This window comes from Cuculus canorus, chromosome 28 (assembly GCF_017976375.1).
Source record: "Cuculus canorus isolate bCucCan1 chromosome 28, bCucCan1.pri, whole genome shotgun sequence".
Taxonomy (NCBI): domain Eukaryota; kingdom Metazoa; phylum Chordata; class Aves; order Cuculiformes; family Cuculidae; genus Cuculus; species Cuculus canorus.
This window is the reverse complement of record NC_071428.1, coordinates 2,127,292-2,143,217: the sequence shown is the minus strand read 5'-3', so window position 1 is coordinate 2,143,217 and position 15,926 is coordinate 2,127,292. Positions and strand designations below refer to the sequence as shown.

At 64.3% G+C, this 15,926-nt stretch overlaps 2 protein-coding genes across 2 annotated transcripts in view; both read left to right on the top strand.

Annotated features, from left to right (window-relative positions):
* Window positions 1-73: 73 nt before the first annotated feature.
* Window positions 74-3,216, top strand: PEX19 (peroxisomal biogenesis factor 19). Its single transcript, XM_054050760.1, has 8 exons — window positions 74-231; window positions 1,047-1,123; window positions 1,200-1,365; window positions 1,831-1,916; window positions 1,983-2,144; window positions 2,345-2,521; window positions 2,672-2,716; window positions 2,990-3,216. The coding sequence occupies exons 1-8, from the start codon at window positions 171-173 to the stop codon at window positions 3,050-3,052; spliced, it is 837 nt and encodes a 278-aa protein (XP_053906735.1). The 5' UTR covers window positions 74-170; the 3' UTR covers window positions 3,053-3,216.
* Window positions 3,217-5,209: 1,993 nt separating this feature from the next.
* Window positions 5,210-15,926, top strand: part of LOC104063155 (DDB1- and CUL4-associated factor 8) — a 12,658-nt gene continuing 1,941 nt past the window's right edge. The window contains exons 1-11 of the mRNA XM_054050631.1: window positions 5,210-5,351; window positions 6,709-6,813; window positions 7,393-7,492; window positions 9,903-9,977; window positions 10,059-10,732; window positions 11,308-11,448; window positions 11,729-11,823; window positions 13,266-13,376; window positions 14,640-14,712; window positions 15,231-15,288; window positions 15,430-15,907. Coding sequence (XP_053906606.1) covers window positions 9,929-9,977; window positions 10,059-10,732; window positions 11,308-11,448; window positions 11,729-11,823; window positions 13,266-13,376; window positions 14,640-14,712; window positions 15,231-15,288; window positions 15,430-15,907 — 1,679 coding nt within the window. The 5' untranslated portion in view covers window positions 5,210-5,351; window positions 6,709-6,813; window positions 7,393-7,492; window positions 9,903-9,928. The remainder of the gene's footprint in view (window positions 5,352-6,708; window positions 6,814-7,392; window positions 7,493-9,902; window positions 9,978-10,058; window positions 10,733-11,307; window positions 11,449-11,728; window positions 11,824-13,265; window positions 13,377-14,639; window positions 14,713-15,230; window positions 15,289-15,429; window positions 15,908-15,926) is intronic.

The window sequence follows — 15,926 nt, the reverse complement described above, 5'->3', positions numbered from 1 at the left end:
TGCTTTTCGGAAGGGGGCGTGGCTTAGACAGATGGCATATACGCGTGCGTCGTGGGGCGTGGTCTAAATGAAGGGGCGTGGCTTAAGAGTGTGCGGTGCTTAAGGAGGGCGGGACTGGAGGCGTGCCCCGCCTACACCAACCCCCCCCCCAACCCGAAGCCGGCGCGAAGATGGCGGCGGAGCCGGGGACGGAGCCGAGCCCCGACCCGGAGCTGGAGGAGCTGCTGGAGAGTGAGCGATGGGGCTGGGGGTTATTGGGGGGGCAGGAGGGCTGGGGGGTCGTGGGGTGCAGTGGGGCTGGGAGGGTGGGAGGGAGGGGTGTAGGGTCTGGAGTTATTGGGGGTCAGGGGCGGGCTGAGGGGGCATTGGGGTGCAATGGGGCGGAGGGTCATGGGGGTTGCAGGAGGGCCGGGGGTTATTGGGGGACTGAGGGGTCGTGGGGTGTAGGGGGGCTGAGGGGGCAGAGGGGCTGGGGGTCATTGGGGGTGCAGTGGGGCTGAGGGGCACAGGGGTGCAATGGGGCTGGGGGCTGTTGGGGGGACTAGGGGGTCAGACGAGAGCTGGGGGTCATTGGAGGCGCAATGGGGCTGGGGTTATTGGCGTCAGAGGGGTGCAGGGGTCTGGGGGTCATTGGGGGTGCAATGGGGCGGAGGGCACGTGGGGCTTGCAGGAGGGCTGGGGGTTATTGGGGGACTGAGGGGTCGTGGGGTGCAGGGGGTCAGAGGGGGGCTGGGGGTCATTGGGGGTGCAATAGGGCAGAGGGGGCATGGGGGTTGCAGGAGGGCTGGGGGTTATTGGGGGACTGAGGGGTCATGGGGTGCAGGGGGGCAGAGGGGGGCTGGGGGTCATTGGGGGTGCAATGGGGTAGTGGGGTTCAGCGAAATGCAGAGGTTCAATGGAAGTGGGGACGGTCTGGGGGGGTCTTGAGGGGTTTGGGGCAGCGAGGGGGGAGCCGGGCTGGCTCTGGGGCGCAGGCAGCCGCTGTGGGGCTGGGGGGTGACCCCAGGGGGATCCCCTCCAGCCAGTTCTCCCCCCCCTTTCCCCAGGTGCCCTGGATGACTTCGAGAAGGCTCGTCCGTCGCCGCCACCCGCGGCGCAGCGCTCGCCCAGCGCCTCCGCCGAGGTGCGACACGGCCGAGGATGTGGGCGCCGGCCTCGGCCCGCGGCGCAGGGGGCCCTGACGCCGCCCCTCTCGCCAGGCCACGCTCTTCGCCCCCCAGGAAAGGTTCTTCCAGGAGCTCTTTGAGGGCGAGTTGGCATCGCAGGCGGCCGCCGAGTTCGAGCAGGCCATGCAGGAGCTGGCGCGCGAGGAGCCGCATCTGGTCGAGCAGTTCCAGAAGCTCTCGGAGGCCGCGGGGAGAGTGGGTGAGTGCGGCAGCACCGCCACGCGCCGGAGGGCAGCCGCACGGCCTGGCCACCAGCTTGGTTACACCAGATCCAGGGTGTTACAACGCGGTGAGCCCTCGCTGTGCTGGGATTGTGCCGGTGTCCCCACACCAAGGTTGCGCCAGATCCAGGGTGTTAACAGCGCAGTGAGCCCTTGCCATGCCGCGCTTGTGCCGGCGTCCAGATCAGCCTCAGGCGTCACTGAGATTGCGGCACAGTGCGTGGGATGGGATTTGGAAACCACCACGCCAAGAGGATTTGGTTCCTCTCTGCTGTTGTGGTGCCGGGGGCTCATTGGTGCTGGCTGGCACCGCGGTGGAGCGCCGAGAGGTGAAGGTTTGGGGGCAGCCGTGGCCCCGCGGGCTCCCAGGATGAGCCGAACAGGGTGGCCCCGGGTTGCCCAGTGTTTCTGTGGTTCCAACCGGCATCTCCTGGTGCCCGTAGGCAGTGACACGGCGTCGCAGCAGGAATTCACCTCCTGCCTGAAGGAGACCCTCAATGGGTTGGCCAAGAATGCCACCGACCTACAGGTACGGCCGCCCCGGCGGGGTTGGGGGTCCCGGCGTGCCAGGAGGTGACAGTGTGGGGCATCGCAGGGCTCAGCGGCATCCGAGGAGGAGCTGGCGAAGGCGCTGGAGGGACTGGGGCTGGAGGAGGGCGACGGCGAGGGCAGCGTCTTGCCCGTCATGCGCAGCATCCTGCAGAGCCTTCTCTCCAAGGATGTCCTCTACCCTTCGCTCAAGGAGATCACCGAGAAGGTGTGGCCGCAGGATTGGGGCGTGCGGTGGTGCCGGGATGGGAACACATGGCGGTGAAAGGATGGGAACGCGTGGTGGTGATAAGATGGGCACACGTGGCGGTGCCATCATGAATGGTGGCGCCAGGATGGATGTCTGTCCCCAACCGGGGCCGTGTGTCCATCCCAGCGTGACCGTCCCCATCCCTTTTGGTGTCGTAGTACCCCGAGTGGCTGCGGCAGCACGAGGCGGCGTTGCCGGTTGAGCAGTACGAGCGGTACCGGGCGCAGCTCGGCGTCATGGGTCGCATCTGCCAGCAGCTGGAGGGCGAGCGGCCCGGCGAGGGCGAGGAGGAGCGGCGGGCGCGCTTCGAGAGCCTCCTGGACCTCATGCAGCAGGTGGAGGATGGACAGACAGACAGGGGGGGGCAGAGGGATGGAAGGGGAGACGGACAGGGTGACAGAGGAGGGCAAACACAGAGGGAGGGATTGAAGGGGAGATGCCCCCCCCTCCCTGTGCCAGCATGACCCCCCCATCTTGCCCCACAGCTGCAGGACTTGGGGCACCCCCCGAAGGAGCTGGCTGGGGAGTCGGTGAGTGTGTGTGTCCCCCCCCAGAATGCTGGGGTCCTCCTCTCTCCCCGCAGCCCTCCAGATGTCCCCTCAGCACCCCTTTCCTCCCTTTCTCCCAGCCCCCCCCAGCCCCCCAGCCTTCCAATTCCCCCCCAGAACCCCTCTCCCCCCTCTGCCCTTGGATCCCAGGGGATCTCCCCCACCCCCCTCTCCCCTCAGCCCCCCCCAAATGTCACCCCCTCTCCCCCAGGGTCCCCCAAGCCCCCCCCCCTCACCCTCTCCTCTCTCCCTCAGCCCCCCGGTCTCCCCTCAGAGCTGCTGGGGGGGACGGGCACCGAGCAGTGCCGCCTGATGTAGCGGCACCCGGGGGGGGGGCCCAGGGCCAGCGCCCTCCTCGTCACCCACTAACGAAGACCCCGAGGATGAGGAGGCTGAGCCGGAGCGGCGGCCGCTGAGACCGGGGCTGGATGCTGCCCTCTGGCTTGGCCATCCCATGCCAAGGGGGGGCGGCTGGGGTGGCCCGGTGGGGGGGGGCCAGGGGGTGTGGGGACCCCCCCCCCCGCGTCCCCAGTAATGGTGATGGCAACCGCGCTGCATCTAGCTGGGAAACTGAGGCTGCGGCGGCCGGAAGAGGGGCACAGGGAGGGGGAGAACGCGAGGCCGGGGGAGGGGGGGCAATACCTGGTGCCTAATTTAACTTAGAAAATTTAATTATCACACTGAAATTATAAATGAATGAATTTTCCAAGATACAAATCCTCCAAGGGTCAGGGATGAATTTACCGGCAGGGGGTTAAACCAAAACGTTTACCCCGTGGATGAGCCATATTGCACCGACGGTGCCGTTTCGTCTCCTTGCGTCGCTGCGATCGGTAAAATTGTGCTGTTCTTAATACATCAAACGTGAGAAAACACCTCGTGGTTGGAATTAACCAGCAGGATTGGGTGGTGCCGCCTCGACCGCAGCTTCTCCAGCGCACGCAGGGCTTAGAGGAAGAGCACCCGTGAGCTGTGAGGAAGGAGAACCCCAACAGCGCGGAGAGATCGGCCACCTCCTCATCTCCCGGTGGAGCCTTGGCTGCACCACGGAGGGGGATGAGCAGCCGAGGGCAGGGTCATGGAATGGTTTGGATTGGAAGGGACCTCGAAGATCACCCAGTCCCACCCCTGCCATGGATCCATCCAACCTGGCCTGGAACCCCTCCAGGGATGGGGCAGCCACCACTGCTCTGGGCACCCTGGGCCAGGGCCTCCCCTCCCTCATCGTGAGGAAATTCCTCCTCATGTCCAGTCTAACTCTGCCCCTCTCCAGTTTATCCCCATTCCCCCTCGTCCCATCCTCACAGCCTTTATGAACAGCCCCTCCGCAGCTTTCCTGGAGCCCCTTCAGGCACTGGAAGGTCACTCTAAGGTCTCCTCAGAGCCTTCTCTTCTCCAGGCTGAACAACCCCAACTCTCTCAGCCTGTCCTCGGACAGAGGTTCTCCAGCCCTCACATCATCCTCGTAGCCTCTTCTGGACCTGTTCCAACAGCTCCATCTCCTTCTTCTGTTGAGGATTCCAGAACTGGACCCAATCCTCCCGATGAGGTCTCCCCAGAGAGGAGCAGAGGGGCAGAATCCCCTCCCTCCCTGCTGGCCGCGCTTCTCTGGATGCAGCCCAGGACACGGTTGGTTTCTGGGCTGTGAGCGCACGTTGCGGCTCCTGTCGAGGTTCTCCTCGACCAGCACCCCAAGTCCTTCTCCTCAGGGCTCTCAATCCCATCATCCCCATCCTGGATTGAACCCAGGGATTGCCCCGACCCAGGGGTAGGACCTTGCCCTTGGTCTGGTTGAACCTCCTGAGGGTCTCCAGCCCCATTTCTCCAGGTCCCTGCATCAGGGAGTTGCCTTTGTTAATTGCTACAATTACTGGTGGAGCAATGATGGCCTTGAGAGCTGTTACTGTTACTGAAGGGGATTAACAATGAGTTAATTAGTTACCTTTTGTGACCCTGCGGTAACACAGAGGGGACAAGGAGACCCCAAAATACCATGGAAGGGGCACAAGGAGAACCTGCAGGAATAGAGGGGGTAGGGTGACACCAGAATGACATGGAGGAGTACAAGGAGGTACCCCCCAGTACCCCTTTAGGGAGCCCAGGACCCCTCTAGGACTCACAGGAGGTCTCTTGGAAACCCTAGGACCCCTCTAGAGCTCCCCAGGAGTCCTCTAGGACGCCCAGGACTCCTCTAGGGAACCCGACAACCCCCCTAGAGCCCCCCAGGACCCCCTGAACCACTTTAAGACCTCCCCAGCACCTCTTTATGGACCCCGAAGACCTCTCTGTGAACCCCCAGGGTCCCTCTAGGACCCCAAAGACCTCTCTAGGATATCTCAGGACCCCTCTAGAGCCCCCCGTAAAGCGCGTGCTTGGATTAGGGGATGCGCTGTCGCGCGGCGTCGCGCTCTGCCGTAACGCGAGGTCGGCGTTGCCACGGTGATGGCGGGGCCTTAGGGAAACAGGGGACGGGGGTGGTGGTGGTGCTGCTGTCGCGCGGCGTCGCGCGGCTGCCGCTGCCGTAAAGCGCGTGTCGCCGCGCCGTAAAGCGCGCGGGGGAGGTGTCGCGCTGAGATGGCGGCGGGTGGGCCCGGGGCCGGGGCCTGAGCCGCGCCGGGTCGGTACCGAGCCGGGACCTCCCCTCCGCGAACGGCGGCACTGGGGCCTCCCCTTCCCCTTTTCTCCCCCTCCCTGCGTCGGGACGGATCCTGGGCGGGGGGAGGGGCGAGAACCGAGAGGACGATCCCCCGGTGGGGCCTTTGGGGGGGGGGGGTGGCGGCCTTTGGGTGCCGGGAGGGGGCGACCCTGAGTCTTTGAGGGGGGTCCCTGGTGTCCCCAGGCCTGTCCTTGCGCTTTTGCGGGGGTCCCAGCACCTTTAGAGGGGAGCTGGGGGGGGTCCCTGGTGTCCGCAGGCCTGTCCTTGTGCTTTTGGGGGGTCCCTGTGCCTTTAGAGGCCATCTGGGGGGTGTCCCAGGAGCTTTGGAGGGACCGCGGGGGGGGCTATTGTCCCCAGGCCTGTCCTTGTGCTTTTGGGGGGGTCCCTGTGCTTTTAGAGGCCATCCGGGGGGGGTCCCAGCACCTTTAGACAGGAGCTGCGGGGGCCCCTGCTGCCCTCAGCCCTATCTTTGTGCTTTTGGGGGCTCCCAGCACCTTTAGGGGGGAGCTGGGGGTGTCCCTGGTGTCCCCAGAACTGTCTTTGTGCTTTTGGGGGGGTCCCTGTGCCTTTAGAGGTCATCTGGGGGCTGTCCCAGCACCTTTAGCAGGGAGTTGGGAGGGTCCCTGCTGCCCCCAGGGCTATCTTTGTGTTTTTCGGGGGGTCCCTGGTGCCCCCGAGCAGGTCCTGGAGTCTTTGGAGGGGCTCGGGGGGGGGGGGGCATAGCCTTTGAAAGGGTCTCTGTGGCCCCCAGGCCTGTTCTTGAGGCTTTGGGGGAGGGTCTCAGGGGGGTCCCTGTTGCCCCCAGGTCTGTCCTTGTGCTTTTGGGGGCTCTCTGTGGCCCCCAGGCCTGTCGCTGTGCTCCTGGAGGGGCTCCATTAATCTTTGCAGGGGGGAAACTGGATCGGCTGTCTCTGCGCCTCTGGGGGGGGGTCTTTGCAGCCCCCCAAAAGGATCCCCATGCATTTGGGGGTGGCTGTGAGCTTCCCTTCTGCCCCCAAGGGGGTCCGTGTGTCCCCTCAGGCCTCTTCCTGTGCTTCCGGGGAGAGTCAGAGAGGGTCCCTGTGCTTTTGAGGGAATGCAGGGGTCCTGTCCCAGTCCCCTCCCAGTGCCCTTATCCCTCAGGGGGGGACACTGGGGGGACCCCTGCCCCCCTTCAGGGCTGGCTGCGGGTTGTTGTGCCACCTCAAGGGGTGCTGGGACCCCCTCCTGCCCCCAGGGCTCCTTCCTAGGGGGTCGCAAGGTCTCCTCTCGACGTGGGTCCCTCCTTACCCCATTCCAACCTCGCTGTCCGTGGGTCTTTCCCACCCGTTCCCTGCAGGAGCAGCTTTGGGGTCCCAGGGCGGCCGGACCCTGCGCTGCCAGGCTTTGCCCCATCTGTTTCATCGCCTGCCAGCGAACATCTGGCCCCGGAGCCACCGCTCAGGTGAGTGGGACGCCCTGTCCGTCCGTCTGTGCATCCCTCGTGCCGGACGGGCCCACAGTCACCTCCGGCTCCTTCTCGACACCGAGTTCTTCCCATCGGTGCTGTGTTTTCGGGCTGCTTTGACGTTGTGGGATTGCCTCGGGACCACCGCGCTCTCCTGGAGTGCTGGGTGGGGCAGGGGCAGTGCTGAGGGAGCTGGTGCTCATTAACCATGATTAATTAGGCCCTGCCCGTACCAGGAGTGGGCTCATGGCACCCCGCAGAGCACTGGGAGAGCTGGGAATAGCAGTGGGATGTGGAAAGAGACGCTGCCATACCCAGGATACTCTGGGATGGGGATTCCGGGCCTTCCTGGGGTTGCAAACGAGAAACCGCTTAATTAGTGCCATCCCTGGGATCTGCCGCACTCACAGAGAAGCCCGGAATCCACCTGGGCTCTCCGGAACGTGGCCATCCAGCAATCCATCCAGCCTCTTCCCTTGGTGGGGACGAGGCTTTAATGGGGTCAAGACCCCCCGGTACCCCAGGGGAGGCGCCTTCTCCGCAGCCGCATCCAACAGCAAAGCTTTCCTTAAATAGAAGAGCTGAGCCGGGCCGGCGTGGGAAGGACGTGGTGGGAACGCGGGCACGAGGCCGCATCCTGGCATGCTGGGGCCGTGAAATCGGGGCAAGGCATCTGGTGGGTCTGGAACACCCTTCCCTTGCGCGGCGCGGGTGCCGAGTGCCCGCCGAGCCTGGCATCCCGGTGTTTACACAGCTACGTAAATACTGGGATGACGGAGCGGCTGCAAGCGCCGCCGTTCCAGACGGAAGAGTCGGCAACACCATGGCCTGCGGCTGAGTCCTGAGTGCCGATGTGGATGGATGGGAATCTCGGCCTGTGTCCCGCATCCCGGCGCTGTGGGTTGGAGGCCGTGGCGCGGCAGCTGAGCTCATGGCTCGATCCTGGTGCTCGTGGAGGCCGCCGGCGGCTATGGCACGCACAGGGATATTTCTGGGGCCCTCTCCGGGGAGCCGGAGAGTCGGGCTGGGAGCACGCAAAGCCGGGAGCGCTGATCCTGTCCAGATGTCGGCTCTGGGGAAACGCGAACCCCACGTGTCAGCCTCCGGACCCGGCTCGTTGGCTCTGGCTGCGCACCCCAGGGCGTTGCTGAGGCCTGGTGCTGGCGGCGCGGTGCTGGGCTCTCTGCCGGGCCGCGCTGGGCATCGTCCCGTCGCTTCCCTCAGCCGGTGCTCCCCGGGTTGGAGTTGGAAGCAATGCCTCCAGCTCCACCTGCATTTCCAGGCACCGGTGACTGGAGCGTGGGATTCCTTGGTGCCGGTTTGTCCTTGGAAGACCCCTCGTGTGCCGACTGCCATGCCACGGAGCTGCCGTGTGCCACGCAAACGGCTTCGGAGCTGGTGGTGGCTGGGAAGGCTGAGGTAGAGCTGCCGGCCCGGCTCTATGGGCGCGGGGCAGTTGGCTCCCGCTCTGAGGCGTAGAGAGCCCGGTGTCCGGTGTGTCCCGGTGCTGGCAGAGGCTTTTGAGGCCGGTGTTCCCTCCGTTCGCTGTTTCCTCACTGGGTTTCGTTCTCTGGTGCAGTGAGATGAGAGGTGAAGTCAGGAGTGTCGGTAACGATTCCTTTGCCTGTTCCTCACCCGCGCACCAAAGCTGCCGTGAGGCAGTGTCATTGATGGATTGGGATGGGCAAAGTCCAAGCCCCGTTGCCTCTGTATGTGTGGACGCTCCTGGCCCCGAGGGAGAGCGGCCAGCGGGGCAGGATTTGGCCCATCGAGGGATTCCTGGTGGCTGGAGCTGAGCTCTGCGGTGGTTTTGGCCACTCATCGTCTCTGATGTGGCCAATGCTGTACGGGGGTGCTGTCACCTTGGTGCGCGGAGCCTTGCTGTGCCGAGAGCTGCCGGAGGGATGCGTGGGAACACCAGGACAACTCTCATCCCGCTTCGCTTCCCAGCCCTTTCCATCCTGGCTCTGCGGCCGATTCCAGTGCTGGTAGCCCCAGAGTTAAACCTTTTGTCCTCTTTGCAGCACCAGAGCGTGGCTGCCGGTGGCTGGAGCTCGCTGGCAGTTCCAGTTCCCTTCCCTACAAATGCTCCTGCCTCCTTGGAGCTTTTATCCCGCTTTGGCCGAAGCCACCTTGGCTTTCCCGGCGCAGCTGTGTGATGGGGGCATCTGCTCTGTCACCCACAGCCCTCCTGCTCACTCCTGCATCCCTGTTCCTGACGGAAGCAGCGTCCGGGCTCCGCTGCCCGCGTTCGGGCTCTGCTGCTGTTAATTCCTGATCTAACGAGGATTAGTCTCCGGAGCGCTGGCTGTTATCGGAGTTAATGATGTCCTGGCTTTGGCTTTTCCCAGCGTGTAAACGAGAGCTTTCCACGATTCTCTGGCACCGGCAGAGTGGGCCGGTGCCGCTCCGAATGCCGTTCCCAGCCGTCCCTGTGGCAGCCGGCGCTCGAAGCGAGGGCTGGGAATACCTGGGAGCTGAAAACGTGCTCAGCTGCGGTTTTCCTTGCCCTCGCGAGGAGCTGCTGAGCCTCTCCTGGAGCGACTGGAGCTGCCAGGGACCCCCTGGCCCCGTCGCCCGGCTCTGACCTTCCTGCTGTCCCAGAGGAGCAGATCTGGGGATCCACAACATCTGTCCTGTCCGTGGTGTGGAGGGGAACGGCCCCGTGGCGATGCCGGGGGATTCTGTGTATGGGACGGTGTTTAAAAACCCTGTCACTGGGGTTAAGAACCCTCTTCCGTGGCTGCTCGCGGGCGCCAGAGATCTTCTCCCTTCCCCGCAGCTGCCTTCCTGCATCCACCTGCAATCCGGGCTCGGCTCTGCTCCCCTGAACCCGTGCTGCGCATCGTGGGGCCGCTCTGCGATCACGGGAGTCAGCGCCGCCGCCTTCCTTCTGCCGAGCCCGGCCTGGGATTGGGAAACAGGGCCTGGGATTGGGAAGCGACTACTGGGGTTGGGATTGAGAAGCAGGTTTTGGGAAAGCGGTGCTTCCAGCGCATCCCGTGATGCTGTGGTCACACGTGCGGCTCCCGCAGCACAAGGCCGGGCTGAGATGCTCCAGCCTCCGTTCTCTCCCTCTCCCGCAGGCAGGGTGAGCGCTCCAGAAGACACGATGTCGGATAAAGGGAGCAGCATGGAGGGGAAGACGGACATAGTGAACGGTAAGGGCTCCGGTGAGGCCCGATCTCCCCACGCTGGGCTGTCCCGCCGGGAAGGCTGATGGCGGTGTCTGCCCCGTGTAGGCAGCCTGTCCAGCAGCCCAGAGGAGATGTCAGCCGAGGAGGGCCGGGAAACATCCTCTGGCATCGAGGTGGAGGCCTCAGACCTCAGCCTGAGCCTGACGGGAGACGAGGTGGGGCCCAACCGCACCAGCACGGAGAGCCGGGACACGGACACGGAGAGCTCGGGTGAGGAGAAGGACTCGGACAGCATGGACGACACGGGCCACTACTCCATAAACGAGGAGAGCCGCGCCATGGACCGGTCGCACTCGGAGGAGGAGGAAGAGGAGGAAGAAGAGGAGCAGCAGCGTTCCCACCGCCGCGCCCAGCGCAAGCGCGCCAACCACGAGCACGACTCTTCAGACGACGAGCAGGCCCTGGAGGACTGGGTCTCCTCGGAGACCACGGCGCTGCCGCAGCCGCGCTGGCAGGCGATCCACGCCCTCCGGGAAAGGGAGCTGGGCTCCAGCTCCCGCTTCGTCTACGATGCCTGCGGAGCCAGGGTCTTCGTGCAGCGGTTCCAGCTGCAGCACGGCCTGGAAGGGCACACGGGCTGCGTCAACACCCTGCACTTCAACCAGCGCGGCACCTGGCTGGCCAGCGGCAGCGACGACCTCCGGGTGGTGGTGTGGGACTGGGTCCGGCGGCGGCCGGTGCTGGAGTTCGAGAGCGGCCACAAGAGCAACGTCTTCCAGGTGAGGGGAGCGTGGAAGGGTGGCAGAAGATCGCTGCGGTGGGCAGGGACGGGCTCCAGGAGCGTGGGATTCTGTCTGGGTGGGGAAGGAGAGATGTGTAGGTGAAGCTGGGGACGGGGGGAGGTGCCCAGCGGTGGTGATAAATGAGCTAATCCTGCCCCCGGTGTGCCCCAAAATCCACGTCCTGCTGAGCTCTGGCTGGGCCGCTACCCCGGTTCCCTGCGGACTCCTCTGGGGAGTTCGGAGCAGCCGTGGGCAGAAGCCGTGTTGGGAGGAGGCTGTGCTGTGGCGGGCAGCCCGGCACACAGGCAGGGGCCGGGAGAGCTGGGTTCTGTCTCTGCCACGGCACAGTGACGCCGGCACTACCGGCATCTCCGTCAGGCTGCCGGCTCTCCTTGCTTGCCAGAAAGGGCCGGGATCACTGCTCAGAGAGCTCGGCCTGGCGAGCCGAGGCTTCGCGGTCACCGCTGGCAGGTCCAAGCATGCAGGTTCTGGCAGGGTCTCCCCTCGGTGTCTCTGCCCTTCGTGCCATCGCCTGCCCCGGTGCTGATATCCACCCCCTTCCGCTCTTCCAGGCCAAATTCCTCCCCAACAGCGGCGATTCCACGCTGGCGATGTGCGCACGGGACGGCCAGGTCCGTGTTGCCGAGCTCTCTGCCACCCAGTGCTGCAAGAACACCAAGCGCGTGGCGCAGCACAAGGGAGCATCCCACAAGGTGAGCCCGGAGCGGCGGGCAGGGGGCACACGAGGACCCCCAGAACCCCCTGGATCCGGCCTGGCTTGCCGGCTGCCGGAGCAGCGATGGCAGAGCTGCTGCCGCAGTGGCACCGCATCCTAAATCGCTGCCGGGGGGATGAGGGTCTGAGCCCTGCGGGATGCGGAGGGCTCAGAGCTGAGGTGGCTCAGGGAAATAGGCGGTGGTTTGCTGGGAGAGAGGGGTCTTTGCCACTTTGTTGGGTAACAAGGGAACCAATGCCCGAGTATTTATCTTCCAGCTGGCCCTAGAACCGGATTCTCCATGCACTTTCCTATCAGCAGGTGAAGATGCTGTAGTCTTCACCATCGACCTGAGACAAGACCGGCCTGCCTCGTGAGTATTTCCTCATTCCCGTTACCGGGACGTGGGAGACTCCAGAGGGTGATCGGGGATGCTCTGGGGGTGCTCTGGCTGCGTAGGGCTGAGGGTCCCGCTTGTGCCGCAACGGAAAAGTGGATTGGGTTCGGCTTTGGAGTCGCATTGACTCTGGTTCAGACCAGACCGCGTTGTGGAGGCCGGTGGTCTCGCACAAGGGTGTGGATACGAGCCTCGCTAATTAGAGGAGTGCGTTTGAAGCCTCGTCCTCCCTGAATGGGGCCTGGTCTGGTGAAAAATGGGAATGATCCCCGTGTGGCAGATCCTGGCGCCTGCCTGCTCCTGCTCGCCCATCGCAGGGCCGATTAATCACAGCTGCCGATTAATCACAGCCTTGCCATCCCCGCGCTGGCAGCAGCGTGGAGCTCACGGCTCCGCCTGCCTCGCTCGTCGCATGAGCGCTATTGTGGTTAATTGAAAAACAATAATTAGTGAGCAGCCGGGTGGTGCAAGCTGGATCTTAACCCGAGAGAGCTGCTGCTCCTGACGTACTTCCAAGAAAAATCGGAGGCAAGTGTTCAAACAGACGCCGGGGTTCGATATCCTGGTGCTCTTCCAACACGGCAGAACGTTGTTTTGAAGATGATCCCGCTTAAATCCGAGGCCCCGGCTCCCGCGGTGGGGGTTTATTTGTGTGTGCAAGCGCTTTTGTCTGCAGCCCTGAGCCCATCTGTTTCATAACCAAGACAGAAACTGCTGGGGCGTTTCAAAACAGCCGCACATAATCCTCATCCCCGCGTGCTCGGGCTCCGATCGGAGCCGTGGGCTGCGTGGGTCCTGCCCGCTCTCGCTCCCACGCTGTTTGGGGCTGACGCAGAGAGCTGTCGCCCTGTGAGGGCGAAGCCGCTCCAGAGGCAGAGATCGCGGGCGGACCGTAGGCAGTTCTCGTCGTTCGTTAAGCCGAACGGTATAATTAGGAGGAAGCTGAGCTCATGAGCCGGCTGCTGCTTCCCGAGGATGCTGCTCCGAGTTGTGTTCCTGTCTCAGAACCGAAACACTGAGCTCAGGGCAGGGGGGTGGGGTACGCGTCGGATTGCATTAAATCGGGGCCTTCTTTACAGCTGGGCGGGTCAGGAGGAATAACAGCAGCGCCAGAGTTAAATCCACTCCCGCCCGCGCCGCTGCGTCCGGCTCCCTCGGCCCCCGCTCCGGCCTTGGAACCCCTCGGGCGCTGTGGGGGGAAGCGCCAGGCAGTGATTTCGCTCCGTTCTGTCTGAGTCGCGGCAGAGCGAAGCCTGCGTGCGCCTCAGCCGGAGGCTGGGCTGCTGGAGGGGGGGGTTGTGGTGGTGTCCGCGTGGTTTATTTTTCCTGGGAGTGAGTAAGAGCTTTGCTCTTCCCATCTGGCCCCTGTTGAATGCGAGCTGGATTATTTTGTTGTTGTTTTTCCTCGTCTCTTAAAGGAAACTGGTGGTGACGAAGGAAAAGGAGAAGAAGGTGGGTTTGTACACCATCTACGTGAACCCTGCCAACACTTTCCAGTTTGCTGTGGGGGGCAGAGACCAGTTTGTCCGGTGAGTCCGTCAGTCGGAGCCCCCGTAGTGGAGCCGGACATCTCGGGGGGGCTCCATGGGTGCCCCCAGCCCCGGAATTACCAACATCCCCCCCTGAAATGCTTGTGGCTGCAGCCATGAACGCCTCCAAAGCCCGTTCTCCCTTGGCAGCAGGAACACGGTGGGGATTAACAGAGGGGGATTTGGATCCTCTGGGGTTTAGCACTGGGATTCGCTCTCTGGAGTCAAGAGATCCAACTAGTGATGCTATTAACGAGCCTCCCATAAACCTCCCCTCATCCCTGCCTGCCGGCAGTGCCGGCGGTGAGGTTAGGGCTTGCGGATGGCCTCGATTCCAGAAGGACTCAGCTCCTGAAGGGATAAATCCAACCCCGTGGCCTTCGAAAGGCTCGAGGCAGCCCCGGAGTGGGCCTGGGCTGTGTCCACGTGTCTGCTCCCTCAGTGCCGGCGTCGGTCCGAGCTCCCTTGCAGCCGGTGGCGTTGAAATGCTGCTCCTGCGGCACCAGCTTTGGGCAGAGGCGAATCCTGCCTTTGTGCCAAGCCCCGCAGCTTCCCGAAGCCAAGCAGGATTGTGCCCGCTTGCTTCCTGGCTTCCCCGAGCAGAGACGCGGCGTCACTCGGCTCCCTGCGGATGCGCAGCGGCTGCTCCTTGGGGAGCGTGGAGATGCCACAGCCCCGCTGCCGGCATCACTCGCATGACGGCAGCTCCCTGCCGCGCCAGCCATGCCGGTGTCTGGCACACAGGCAGCAGCTCCCGGGGCGCCGGGCACGGAAGCGCCCAACACATGGGTTGCCAGACTGCTCTGACGGTGGTGCCGGCACCTCGGCAGCTTTTGGAAGCGCCTGGCATGGATGCTCAGAGCGCAGCCGCCCCTCCTGCCCGCGCCTGTGTCCAAATCCACGTGCCTTCTCCCTGACGGCTCCGGGTGGGCACGGGGAGGCTGGGATGGGCTCGGCGCGGTCACGGCCCGCAGCACCGGTCACAGCCTCAGGCTCTGACGTTGCCACGTGCCTCCAACATGATGAGAGGTGACGCTAAGCCGCTTTGGCCGAGACTCCTGCCAGTGTGGGCTGCTCACAGCTCCGTGATTCCCTCGGCGAGAGCCGGAGCCTCGGCTCCTCTTGGAGCTGGCTCAGACGGGGCCTGGTGGTTGGGAATAGTGATGGCTGCGCCACTGTCCTGCCCCACGTGCCAGCAGTGCCGGCTCTCGGTGCCTGTTGGCTCTCGAGGCATCGCCCAGCTCCTGCCATCCATTCCTTTAGGATTTACGACCAGCGGAAAATAGATGAGAACGAGAACAATGGTGTGCTGAAGAAGTTCTGCCCTCACCACTTGGTAAGCGGCATTCCGGGTAGCACCGAGGGTCCCTTCCCTGCGGGGACACGGCACGGGATTGCTCGTGTGTGGGTGGATCGGCTCCCAGCCGCTGGCGTGGGTGGGCGGCAGTGCCGCAGCTGGACTGAAGCCGAGCCTGGCGTGGGGCGAGTGAGGAGCCGCGGCTCTCCTGCCCTGCCCCGGTGGCGGGAGCTGGGCGAGAGCAGCGGAGCAAGAACGTGGGCCGGGGCCTGGGCAGAATTCACCGCCCGGATCCATGGAGCGCTCCCTCGGGAGCTCGCGTTGGCGGGGCCTCTCGCAGGCTTCCTGCCTGGAAAACAGCTCAGCGGAGCAGACAAACAGCCTGGGCCGTGTTCGTTCCCTTGACCCGAGTTCGCTGTCCGTAAAGTCCCATCAGGGCAGGAATTTGGGCTCTGGTTTTGCAGCCCTGGCAGAGCGGCCGAGCGCTCCCGGGAGGCCCGTAGCCGGCATCGGATGCTGGCACGGAGCCGGAGCTGAGCTCTCTGTGCTTTCTGCAGGTGAACAGCGAATCCAAAGCCAACATCACCTGCCTGGTCTACAGCCACGACGGCTCCGGTGAGTGCCCGCCGCGCGGGGCCGAGTCGCCGGGCTGCGGCACAGAGCCATCCCAGCCTGGGGAGGCACCGGGAGTGGGATGGTGCTGCCGGGGGGGCCTTGCGTTCCGTGCCGGGCCAACGCCTGTTTCTCCCGTGCCAGAGCTGTTGGCCAGCTACAACGATGAGGACATTTATCTCTTCAACTCCACGCACAGCGATGGGGCCGAGTACGTCAAGAGATACAAGGGGCACCGCAACAACGCCACCGGTGAGGGACGGTGTCGGGCCTGGGGGGCTACCCTGGGAGGCTGCTGGGCTCCCACTGCCTCCACAGCCCCTTTCCCCAGCAGCGAGGGGGGTCGGGGGGCTATGGATTGGGGCGTCCGTGTCCTCGTGCTGGCAGCCAGAACTCGGGGCCATCCGTGGAGCCAACCCGGAAGAATAAATCACCCGCTTTTAGCTCTTTTCTGCAGCCCCCGGTGTTTCGTTGTCTTCCTCCTTTCACACAAACTCCGGGGCTTGCAAAGAATGAGCCATTGTGTGTCCGGGGAAGGAAGAGATCGCGCCGGTAACCTGGAAAACCCGCTGCCTGCCAGGCAGGATGGGAACTGGTGGGAATTGGCTCCTGACAGCCTTGGGCCGCTTCTTTTTCTCTCC

What these genes read in the sequence shown, in the direction of transcription:
- PEX19 (XM_054050760.1), top strand. Translation starts at nt 171, where the DNA reads ATGGCGGCGGAGCCGGGGACGGAGCCGAGCCCCGACCCGGAGCTGGAG. An exon ending in AGAATGCCACCGACCTACAG is followed by an intron (nt 1,917 to 1,982) that starts GTACGGCCGCCC and finishes GGGGCATCGCAG; the next exon opens with GGCTCAGCGGCATCCGAGGA. An exon ending in AGGAGCTGGCTGGGGAGTCG is followed by an intron (nt 2,717 to 2,989) that starts GTGAGTGTGTGT and finishes TCTCTCCCTCAG; the next exon opens with CCCCCCGGTCTCCCCTCAGA.